This window comes from Myxocyprinus asiaticus, chromosome 19 (genome assembly GCF_019703515.2).
Source record: "Myxocyprinus asiaticus isolate MX2 ecotype Aquarium Trade chromosome 19, UBuf_Myxa_2, whole genome shotgun sequence".
Classification (NCBI taxonomy): Eukaryota; Metazoa; Chordata; class Actinopteri; order Cypriniformes; family Catostomidae; genus Myxocyprinus; species Myxocyprinus asiaticus.
The window spans coordinates 30,654,055-30,667,124 of NC_059362.1; the positions used below are offsets into that span (position 1 = coordinate 30,654,055).

The 13,070-nt window shown below is 39.4% G+C and overlaps 1 protein-coding gene across 2 annotated transcripts in view; it reads left to right on the forward strand.

The window, feature by feature from the left end:
• The window catches only part of LOC127410198 (NHS-like protein 1), a 154,471-nt gene that overhangs the window by 122,940 nt on the left and 18,461 nt on the right, over positions 1–13,070 (forward strand). For both annotated transcript variants that reach the window (XM_051645334.1, XM_051645335.1), the window contains exons 2-3: positions 6,769–6,921; positions 11,028–11,155. In XM_051645334.1, the coding sequence (XP_051501294.1) occupies positions 6,769–6,921; positions 11,028–11,155 (281 nt within the window). The remainder of the gene's footprint in view (positions 1–6,768; positions 6,922–11,027; positions 11,156–13,070) is intronic.

Genomic DNA, 13,070 nt, shown 5'->3' on the forward strand with positions numbered 1-13,070 from the left:
TTACTGCAGATTGAAAATGCAGAATATTTGTATAAGTGATAATAGAGTTGAAGAGACAGCTGTGTTTATGTTCAGTATGTGTGAGAGTTGACCTCAGTACACTGAGTAAACACAATCAGAACAGGTTTAGTGCTGGCTGGAGGTCTCTTGTACCTGCCACACATTCTCTTTCACTCTCTTTTTTTTTCTAGGATAAAACAGACATAAGGTCAGACCCACAGGAATGAAAGAGGGGGGAAAATCAATGAGGATTATTTTAATAGTCATCAAAAGCAATGGCAACATAGTGAATGAGGAATGGGGGAGTACAGAGGTTCAGGAAAGGACAGGGAAAGTTGGTAAAGAGAATGTTCAGAGATGAATAGCATGAGTAAATATTGTGGTGTTCAAAAGTCCCCCTAAAATCTCATGAATAGATTTCTAACACTAATGAGAGAACATGCCTCACGTCTGAGTTATTTTTGCTAATGGCACTCAATTTAGTTACACTTATTCTTTATTGTCATAAACATAAACATTTGTCATTTGATATGTTGCCCTGTTTGTGAAGTAAGAACTGAACAATACCATGTTAATTACTGCTGCCCACACAAGCATGCATAATCCTAATACTGTACTCGTGCCAAACAACATGGAACACATACACACAACAGTGATTCTGTAATACACACACACACACACACACATGCACAAAGAAAAGTCTTGAGATATAGAGGAAGAGGGTGGATATGGGCCTTACTCAGAGAAAACTTGTAGCCTCACTGTTTGAATTTGGCAGTGAGTAAAAGCGAGTGGCACACGCACACTCACTTATTTACAGACATCTCTCCTCTGTGTTTTTAGCATTAAGAAAAACTAAATGAAGACATTTTCGTGAACTAAAAAAATTTATTAATCTAACAACTGGAAAAACTGAAGGCCACATCCACACTAATACGTTTTCGTTTGAAAACCCATCTTTATCTCTATGTTTTGGCCTTCTGTCTACACTGAAACACTGTTTGTGACAGCGAAAATTGAGCTTTTCGAATGCGCTCTTACAAGTGGATAAATTTGAAAACACCATCTTCGCATTGTAGTGTGGACAGGGGAAACGATGACATATTGGTTGTCATGTGACACAGTACTGTTATCCATCCAACCCAAAACAATCAAGATGGCGGCCCATGTTTTAGCACCTAACCAAACCTGAGCGTACATCGCGTGGCAAACGCCACGCGATGCACGCAACAGGCGACAAAAACAAGACAGGATACCTGTGTGAGTGTTCGGCCACAAACACCCGACACCTTAGACCGAAGTGACCAAACCTCAGCACAACATGAAGACAGCTCGCGACACGGGCGTGCGACGCGAGGCACACCCGTGTTTGCAAGGGACAGACAAACTGTTGATGTGAGTGCATGCTGCCAAGATGAGATAAGCGTGATGCACCCACGTCAATAATAGACAGACATGGAGCAGGAGGGTCCGGATCCCAACACAGACCCAAACCGAACCAGACAGGAAGTCAGGCTCCAGACACCATGCTCCCAACAGACCGAAGAGCACACGGCAGGTTCACAAACCGAAACTGTATGCTCACACAAAGGCAGACAATGAAACACAAGACAGACATGGGACGATAATGCCACAGTCCTGTCAGACAAAAACCCAGACTGACAGAGTGACAGTACCATGACACACATTGCATTCCTTCAAAGGCGACGGGAAGTTTACACTGAATTGCTGTCCAGCGATGGAACACGAGGACGATTGCATTTCAGACCGTATTTAACCGAATTTAAATTTAATGTTTTATTGTGGATGAGGAACTTTTGGAAATCCCTTGAAAACAGCAGTGTGGATAGAGAGCGTTTCGAAAACATATCCAGATTAATTTATCCATGTCGACGTGGCCTAAAAATATCAGTCAAAGCATGAAAACAAATGAAAATAAATTGAAAGGAAAAATTGGAAACAACATAGAAAACAAACATTCAAAATTAAAATAACCCTGCTCTCGGATACACTCATTACTTATAAACATATTTAACAAATCTTTTTACAACCAAAAAATAAAGCTCATAAACAGCTTAAATTTGTGTGTTTGGGTTGCAAAGGGAATTATGGGGGGGGGGGGTTCAGTAATCATTTACAACCCCATCCAGGTCCAAATGCACCCACCCATCACCCCCCCCCCCCGCCATCCATTCAGACTCTACTAAACCCCTCTCAAAATGAAAAGAAACGGGTCATGATGTGTGTCTGAGTGTACATGTAGACAATGGGCAGATTGTGTGTGTGTGTGTGTGTGTGATCTATATTCCAGTGATCTAGATTCAGTGGCTGTGTGCTAACACGTCAAGCTGGCATATCCTTCTGTCCGTCAGCGAAGAATGAGGTGGATACACACATATGCGAATGCTGAAAGCGTACATGCACAGCATCGTAGTCCAAAGATGTGGAGAGAGAGGAACATTTTGTTACACGAGGTTCCTCATTCATTGCACAGGGGACTTAATGGAGTTCTTAGTTGTTTTAAGTTGTCTCAGATGTTTCTCCTAAAGTTCCTTAGGTGAAATGAAAATAGACACAAATATTCAGATTTTCAATGGTTTATTTTGAAATTAATTAATTTAGTCACAACAATCTTGGATATTTGGCTACATATTAGATTGTAGCCATACAGTAAGAGTAAAGAGCTTTAAAATGAATGTGGATTACATAGCTCAGACAATTTATTCTTGGAAGAATTTGATGAGAGATGTTTTGATTGCTGACTTTCGGATTTGGGATTGTTCGGATATTTTCTGAAATATCCTCTAGAGGACATTCTGGTCTTTTTCTAAGGAGAAAATTCAGCAAAAGCCTCCATTTGCTCCCCATTTGATCTCAATGTGTTTCTTTCCTATGGTGTTTCAAGTGTATTAGAGTAGAGGACAGGGCAGATACTTTGAATAAGCAGAACACAACCAAAAGTGTGAAAGAGAGAGAGAAGGGAAACAAGTGAAAGGAGAGCTCCTTGGTAACCGAGGCACAGATGAATGGAGAGGCATCTACTACACCCCATCCTCTGAGCCCCAGGGAGTGTGTGTGTGTGTGTGTGTAAAGGAGGAGGGGGTGTTTCCCAGGGTTGGGCTGAGGGTGTGTGTCAGACTTGTTGGTGAGGGGACAGAATCTTGACGACACACTACTTGTCCAGCGCTGCCGTATACTGGGAGGTTGTGACAATTCTACAATGTCCACCTGCCACACACAGACACACAAACTGGAATAATGGTGTTCATCGGGACTTCGCTCAAGTCCGTCATTAAATACTTCAAAAGGAAGGGTAAGAACTACTGTGTATATGCAATACTTTTCAGAATCATTTCTTTTTAGTTTTGTTAACTTGGAGCAACCAAGCATATCTGGTTACCAGTGTTGTGTTTTGGATACTGGTATGTTGGTGTCCACCCCAGCTAGCGATTAACTAGCTTCAGCACAAAGACCAGGCTGGTTGGCCAGCATTTTTTCTTTTTTTTGCTGATGAACAACATGGCTATGCTTGTCCACCAGCTAGACCAACACTAACAAGCCTAAACCTGCCTTGACCAGCAGGATAGTTCTGCACTGTATTGATCTATCAGCTAGTGATTTATTTTGAAGATGTTGACCATTTGTGGAATTTCAATGGCTGTGATTGTTTTAATTATCTCAGATTATGTCTGACAGGTCATTGCTTTGATTGTCAGGTTTTTAAGTTTACACTTTACAAATGCTGTAGATCTCTAAACCTGTAAATCTTAACTGGGAAAGCCAACTCATTTCCTGTTAACACCTTGCTTACGATGACCAGAGAATGACCCTGTCACACACATCTGTTGTTGTGTGTGCAGCTTTTATATTCACTCTGATTTCATATTTCAACATAGATCCACAGTATCTGGAAGACACTTTCACATTAATGATTGAATATGATTTGCACTTGAACCTGCAAATTATAAAGAGCTTTAGTCCATTGCAGTTAAATGCTTTAATCAGAAATACAGTATAACGTTAAATATTTCTGGCAAGCCTTAAAAATAACATATAAAGCACAGTAAAATAATTGTGTTTTAATTGTAATCGATGATAATTGATTATGCCAGTGCCAGTGCTGCACATGGTGGATGGAAAGTGTGTGATGTGTGTGGGTACTAGCAGGGTCCAGGGGGATTATGGGAGTTTTTAATAGGTTGAATCTGAGTACTGAGCTCAGGCTGATATGGAGATTGATATTTGGCACAATGCAGGTTTTTGTTCCTGCTTCCTGCTGCATGCTCTCCTCACTACATCACTACACAATGTGCACTGAAGTTTAATGGGCAATCTAAGTGTGAGTGTGTGTATTGCCCATTCTACAATCATCTAATATTTATTGTAGGCACTTCAAAGTGCTTTCTCACGTTCTGTCATTTTGCAAATGGTCCTGCTGATCTAAGTAGCATATGTTTGTAAGTGAGTGTGTTTTGGCTTCCAGAGTGTATCTAACAGTATGTTTACATGCACTTTAAAAGTTCGATTACCATCAGACAGATTCAATAATTTGCATTTTAAAATTTCATGTAAACACTTAAGTCCGGCTGAAATCATACCAGTCCGATTTTTGTAAAGTTGGACTATAAGACCTAGATAATGCGATAGTAGCTCGGCTTCGTCCATGTTTACACCATGACTGTAACCATAACTGGCACTGGCCTTGAGCACATGCATGCTCCGAAAGATAAGTTTAACCTGGCATATTTAACACCCTTCCTTCAAATATTTTATAAATACACTATTGGAAGCACAAATCATAATCAAATTTGCCGAAATATTCAATAAATGCAGAACGCAAAGGTGGCGGATATGAAAAACTTTGTGATTGATGGGGGTTAAATACATTTCTGTTGAAAATGGTGATGGCTATGGGAGTCAGCTGGTCACTATCAATAGATTATTGACGTTTAGTTGTTACCACACAGATAACACCATGATCACTTAACATTTAGATGCTAACCTGAGGCAACACAAATTATAACTCCATGCGTTTTCGATTGTGGCCACTTTCAATGATTTGTTTGTTGTTCCAAATACTTAATTAATACACTGCTAAAGCAAATTGCTTCATCCTAGAACCTCAAATAGAATGAACCTTGATCTCTGGAGGCCCCCACATGGTTTCAGCAGTTAATTCATGCCCTGCTGAAAAATCCAGCATAAACTGGTAGCTGTTTTTTGGAACATGGAAGCCGGTTTCTTGCTGCTTTAAAGCTGATCATTTGTAGATGATCTCGGACCAGCAAGAAACCAAATACCAGCTGGTCAAACCAACTTATTGTGGCAATGCTGGTTTTGGAACATGGTAGCTGGTAAACCAACTAATAACCAGCTTGTATCAGCTAATGACCAGTTTATACCTGTTAGAAACCAGTTACGATGTTTCAAAACACAGCCACCAGCTTAAACTGGATTTTTTTAGCAGGGTATCCTAAATGGAGAGCTCCTTTTAACCTAAAGCATTTGTTAGATGATCACTGTATAACTGAATGATCATTACAAATGGCTGTAGTTGTGACATGTATTCTGCCACAGTATTGAATACCCTTTGAATCCTCCCATGTGCTTTGTCTCGTCTGATGTCTCCACATTCACAGTTGATGTCTTTGAAGAGAAAGTGTCCCTTTGAAGCCCAGTGCTGATTTAAACAACAGTAAGTTCAAAGACTTGGTGTTACTGTTGTGGTTAAAAAACTGAGAAAAGGCCTGGAGTGGGGATGAAAAAACATGTCTTAATTTCTTTTAAAAAAATGATCTCGCAACTTGTGGAGGGAATTCTGGAGCAGAGGAAGGACACATGAATTTGCAGTCACACAGCAGTATGTGTGAGTCTCTCTGAGAGTTCTGGAGTTCAGAAGTCTCTTCTGTATTGAAAGTCATAAATGAACACAATGGCCTCCCGTGGACTCCGCATGTCAGTCTGGCAACTCTCGCATGATGGGCCATCATGTCCTAACAGCCCAGTACCACCTGTGGACAGATAGTTGCTTGCACCTGTGAGAAAACCCCCACCTCCTTTTTTCACTTCTTCTCTTGTTCTGACGCCCAGCTTGTTCTTTTCGTTTGTTTGCTGTTGGGACAGCTGGAGGTTTGAACTCCAGCGGTCTTTCCTTAAGATTCCCTGTCACCCAGGCCCATCATAGCCCATTTACACCTCTGCTAGTGTGTTAGATATGTTAGTCTTCCTGTTCACTTTGGGCCACCCTCTGGTGCCAGTTCTTTGGGATCCACTCAGTTAAAAGGTTGCAGGGTTGTGCACAGTACGAGAGCAGAGCAGTTTTAAATCAAGTTGTGAACACACAGGAGATCTGTCAGCTCAGTTTTGACTCATGATGAGTCCACAAATGGACACATTTGGAGGCAGTCACTTGCATATGTGTGATATGTGTTTGTGTATGTTCTTTGCGTTAGATATCATGGGTTTAGCGACAGTGAACAACTGTGTAAACAACAGGGTTTATGTTCAAATTCATATAAAAATACAGAAAATGTAAATTTGTGTGTATGTAAAGTTTCATGGTTTTAGCCAGAGTGAAAAATTGAGCATACAACAGGGTTTACGTACAATTTCATATTTCATAAAAAAAAAGAAATTAAAAAAAAGAAGCCTAAAATGTACATTTGTGTAATATGCATTCGTATTTATTCTTTGTGCTAAGTGTCTTGAGTTTAACAACAGTAAACAACAGGTGTTAGATATGATTTTAAAGTTTTTTTTCCCTTTTAGCTGTGTCTAATTTGGATGAAGAGAAAAAATGGACCGTGCACTACACTGCCCCATGGCACCAGCAAGATAACGTGTTTTTGCCGGGCTCCAGACCTGCCTGTGTGGAAGACCTGCACCATCAAGCCAAAGTTAACCTGAAAACAGCCCTCAGAGGTAAGAGCAGTACACTGCCACCACAGTCACCTATGACATCAGCAGTGCTATGGGGAAAAACACACACAGCAGCAGGTGAACGAATATCGTGATGTCATTCACTGTTCTAATGTTCTCACTGGACACCTGTGAAACGGCCTGTTAGTGACATCAGTGGCAGGTTGCTAGGGCACTGTTCCAGGGGTCAGCTTAGCATTGCCTCTCAGAGCAGTGAAGATTTGGGTTTAATAAATAGGTTCTGGCCTGGAATCAGTCTCTGAAAGTTAAATGTAACCCGAGCATTAGTGACCGATTTAGTGGTGCAGGTGGCCGGTGTGATGCCTAATAAATTATACAGGCACAGGTGTTAAGGTCATATTACTATAATACAGACTTTAGGCATTCAGATGGCAGAGAGAAAGACTGGAAGAAATTAGGACAAAGAGCAGTGTGTATAGAGAGAAGAATAATGGTAGAGCTGTATGGTCAATTACTCCTTTCAGTCTTTATCTAAAGACAGTTTACTTCTCACTTGCCTGTTATTTCTTCTCTCTGATCAAGTAAAAGATCTTGTCCAGATCTGTCAGTTTTAGTGCTTAAACGCCCTTTTATTCTGCAAAGACAAACAGCACTGAGTACACATGTGGGATAGAGGAAGTTCGCAGCTCTCTTTTTTATGTTAAAGACGTTTGTAAATTTGCGCTGTCTCTTTAAAGCGACAGCTGACAAATAAGTGTTGAAGGACACCATAAACGCTTTGCAAATAAAGTGTTTTACTGGTTGAATTTGCATAAAGCAGAGACTGACTGAAGCTCCCCACTGCTTTTACACTCTGTGTATTGGTGTTTCAGAAATTATTTTTGGCTGGATACTTTTAAAATCTTTCAGAAGAAAAAGATTGCATTTTACTGTGAATGGAAGTTAATGGAAAGTGCATTCCATGATAGAAAAGTTACGGTGTGTGTTTGTGTTTGATTGCAGGGCCCCTGTCCTTATTTACATGTGGTTAGGCCACGGTTAGCATAGCACATGGGAAAGCAGCACATTGCTATTGCGTAATAGTTTGGCGCAATACTTAATCAGGTTGTCGCAGTCCATTGGTTGCAGCATTGATTCTTTGAGACCAGATTGCTAGAGAAAAATAGAGCAGTGACATCAAGTAATACCTGTGATCTATGTCCATCTCAGGCATGTTTAATATGCATTTTTTGGAGTTGCTGTGCAATATCATTATTTCAAAGTGAGGGAATAAGGGAAGACATGCAGCAAATAAGCATGTGTTTATGAGTAGAAGAGACTCTTCTTTCACTGGATGACTGAAGGGATGTGTGCCAAGGGGATGGAACTGCCATCTGCAACATTTAGCCAAGAAAGCCAACATGAGACAGTCCGCAGACTGACACACACACACACAGAAACCTCATTCACACTGGGCTCTGGGATATCGGTGGGATCAATGCCGGGGAGCCTTCTGTGTGAACGCAAGCTGGTGCAGGAATGCCCGAAAATTTGATCCAAGAATCAGACCCTAGTAACATTGCCGGGATCAATATCTGTGTGTGCAAAAGCAGAGCCGATACAGTGAAGGGTGTGTCATAGTGATGACGTATTTATCATGTGAAGGAGATAGTCTGTGTGCAGAATACAGATTCAACAATTTCACGGTGTACCACCTTTAAAAAACATATGGCTGTCCTAATCCGTTGCCATTTTTTCATTCATGGCATTGTGTGATTCAGGATGTTTTTCTTAATATTTTTTTTATATACAAGTAAAGAAATTATCATCTCCATTGTAAAATCAGTTAAATAATAAAAAAACAAAAAATCAATTGGCTAAATGTACAGCTTTACCAACCTGACAAAATACATTCATTTTTCATTCAGAGTGCAGCACACCGAATGACGGAAATTTATTTCCCCCTCATATATGGTGTGGTTGATGTCTGCAATGTAGGAATACTTTGGGTATTTAAAAATAATAATAATTATGGTTACCCAGTTTGTAAATTGTGACGAAAAAAGTGCCGTCTCATGCAGGAAACACTCCAAACCTGAAGTAGGGTAGATCTGTGGCTTTGTGTAGGCTATTCATTGTCAAGTGTCAAAATGACTGCTATATTATACATGACAAAGTTCATTTATTTTATTGACATAATATTTTAGTTCATCTTCTATTTTTTTGGATTAGATCAGATAAAGTTGTTGGAGGGGGATTTTACGTTGTATGGTCATGTTACAATGTGACCCGCACTTGTTACAACATGCCCCGTAACATTTCACTTTCCTTTTTTCCAGGTAGATTTCGAAAACAATTACAAGCTGTATTCATAAAACAAAGACCACATATTTGTACCAAACATGTGTAAAATTATTTTGAAAAAAGAAAAATACTTTGAACCCCAAGTGCATTTACAAAAACTTGAAAACCAAAAAGTGTTAGTTTGTGCCCCGCTCTCCCTTACAACCTTTTTTTCTTTTTTTGCAAAGATAAATTTGTGAAGAAGAATGTAGGCTATGTGAAAATATGGTAGGTAGGCTAAAGATCCCCTTACATAAGAAACACAACCAGATACAGTACACTTTTACCAGTTTTGTAATGACTCAATAGCTTTTTAGGTGTCTAGCTCGCCACAGCGCTTCCAACCTCACGACAGGCCAACTGTTTGTTCATATATTTATTTTCTTAGCCCTATAAAGGGCAAGAACATAACGATACAGAAAATCAATTTATTGCTATTTTCTAACACATTAGGTTCCAAATAATACATTTCTGTTTTTCTCCAAATATAGCATTTACTTTCAATTTTACAGCTTGTAGAAATCATGATAGAAAAGATGACATATGTCTCAATGCTTCTCAATGCTTAATCACAGCACAATTCATACAATGTGTATATTACTAATACATTTTATTTGTAAAGTTTAAAAAGTGCTTAAGGCATACAGAGAAGAAAAAAAAAGAAAAAAGAAAAACACCAACAAATAAACTGCAAATGAATAGCCTAATCTTTTTTGATTGTAACAAATGCTAATGTCTGAAGAAGAAAAAAAGCATAGTTTCACCTTGTCGGTGTAGTTAGTTTTCTTTATTTTTAGGAAGGTAGGCCCGCTTAGAATCAAACTATATGACAAATGCGATTACTGAATCGAATGCACAACTAAACTGTTGCAGCGCAGTATCACTGAAAATTATTCGTTTTTTAAAATATAATTTTTCTATTATTTAATATTAATAATATTGCAATGCACCTTAATACCGTGAATTTCTTTTGTTTGTTTGTTTTGTTGTTTTTTTGACAGTTAGCACTTTCACTTTCAATCTTTATTGTCCTTGTGAGGCATTTCAGTTGGTAGACAGCAGCCAATAACACAAAAACAATTAACATCGAACAAAAAAAAATGTTCTTATGAGCTATTTATAAAATATATATAAATGCCGAAATATAATAAATGAAATTGTCTAACATGCAAATCTCCCTACCAGAGAGCTAATCGCCATCCACGCAGACGATTAAATTAACCGTCAGTTTAGTTTTACCATACGCAATTTATTTGTTTACAAGAGGATGAAAGAGCAGGCTTCTCGAGAGAAAAGACAAGGTTACCAGTAAGCTCAAGACGCATCACACTGTATCACTTTGGTCTTTATACGATTATCCCGGAATGTGTGTGAATGCAAGCACAGATTACTGGAAAGCTCTTGCAGTGTGAATGAACAAATTTTGCAGTCTCAGTACAGTTCCCGGAACAACTTTTCTGGGGATTAATGCTGGGATCTCTGTGTGAAAGGGGTTAGAGAGAGAGAGAGAGAGAGAGAGAGAGAGAGAGAGCAGAACTCAAAGCGATCTCAGTCTACATTTTCAAATCTCTTTTCCAATTCACTCTCTCACAGCTACTACTTTTAATGAAGATCCCAAAATAATGCTCTTTCTCTCAGACCACTAGAGGGAGCTAAATAAACACTATCTGCTCATGTTTGAAAGTTCTTAAATACTTCCTGTCACCTTCATTGACTGGAAATTGTGGTCTCCTATATAAGTGGCTTCACCAGAAGGCATGTGATGTAAACATATCTGTCAGTAGTTGTAATGGACATGTCCTAATGTGTGTTCTCTGTACCTGCAGAATGTGATCAACTGAGGAAAGATGGGTTCCGCAGCTCACAGTACTACTCACAGGGCCCCACCTTTTCAGGCCCCACACAATCCCAACATGAGGACGAGGACACTGAAGTTGATGACACTGATAAAAAGGTATTTAAATCTAGTTTAAGTTAAACATTTATTGCTAAATTAACATTTTTGCTGCATTTTGTTTTTCATGGACTGTGATAGATAGGAATATGCAATATATTGGTGAGCATATTGTATTGGCCATAATTAGTGTTAATAATAAGCGTTTTAGTGGGTTATGTAATCTTTGTTATCTGTCTAATTAGGGTAATATTAGAAGCAGGTAATATTGGACCTTTTTAAAGATGTATATACGGTATAAATATTATTTCTGTTTTCTTACTATTTCAGAGTTTCTAAATAGTTTTCCATCTTAACTGCTGTAATATAAAATGTTTTAATGCTTGAATTCAATTAATGTGATTTCACATAGTGTAAATATATAATTTTGGTTTAAAAACAGGCAAAAGAGTATATATAAATAATATAAATAAGTTATTTTCCATAACATAAAAATAATTATCTGCAGTTGGTATTGGACAATATTTAATATCTGTGCATAAAACTAGTCTGTGATACTGTTTTCAAACCAAATGTATAGCTCTAAAGAGAACTAACTGTCTAGTAGACAATAGGATTTTCCTGCCCTCTACTGGAGAGTGACTGCTTGCAGCTGGGTTCTGGGCACTGTATCACAGCCTGCCATGTGCCTACCTCCCACATGTGCCTCTGTGGGGTTCCCGCCTCAGTTCTTCAGCATCTCTCTTGGCTTCATTAGTGTTGTCAGCCATGTGTGGCCCCATTATGAGAGTTGAGCCACAGGAGACTAAACCTCTAATGAAACTATTACTCAGAATCATTTAGAAAGCAAAAACTGTATTTGTGTTATTTAATGCGATATAATGTTCTACACAGCTGCTGTTTACCGTATGAGCATTGAAAAAGGGTTTGAAAGAGCAGGGCTTTACTGAAGGGATTCAATACAACCGTCATGAAATGTATTTGTGAGAAATCACTAGTTTTGTTTAAAGCACGCCCGTCTTGTGCTTTCCCTTTCTCTCCCTCTTTTCTCTGCCTTTATCTCCCTGCATCACACTGCGTCCAGGGGCGCTGGAAAGGTCAGGTCCCTTTAAACCAAAAATGTAGGAGTTCTATTGTTGCCCTCCTGCCCCTAGCCCACCCTAAAGGATCCCATGCCCTTTTAACCCTTTTCACCACCCTAAACCAGCTTTCCCACCCCACTGTCTTACAATGGTATGCTAACTCAGGTTCACGGTGCTTGAGTTGGTTTATGTTTTCTTCTCATCCAGGGCGTGCAGGGTTGCTCTCTGTCTTGTTCAGTTTTCCCTAAGTGTTTACTGTCATTTCAATAATGCACTAGTTGGTAAAGAATAACTGGCCTTGAAGTTACCTTTTCCGTTGTTATGCAAGTATGTCTGAGCACAAAGATTTGTGAAATTACCGGATTTTTTTTATCTTTTAATACTGATTCATATTGTTTTAGAGAACAGTTGACGTGTATTAAAATATATCCAGCTTAGCCAGAAAAGAACAAAGGGTCTTCCTTTCTTCCTTCCTTTCCTTGCATCCTTCCTTTCCTCCCTCCCTGCTCCTTTCTTCTTTCATTGCTCCCTCCCTTTCTTCCTTCCTTCCTTCCTTCCCTCTTTCCTTTCCTTACTTCTTTCCTCCTTCCTTCCCTCCTCCCTTCCTTTTTTCCTCCTTCCTTTGCTCTCTCCCTCCCCCTTTCCTCCTTCCTTCCTTATTTCCTTCCTTCCTTTCCCCCCTCTCTCTTCCTTTCTTCCTTCTTCACTTTCTTCATCCTTTCTCCCTTCCTTAATTGCTTCCTTCCTTTCTTCACTTCCTCCCTCCTTTCCTTCCTTCCTTCCTTTGCTCCTTCTCTCCTTCCTTTCTTCCTACTTCACTTTCTACAGCTGGCGTATTTTGGAGGCTGGAGTAGGCCCAGGTGTTTGATAGAACCCTCAGATGGTCCACTTGT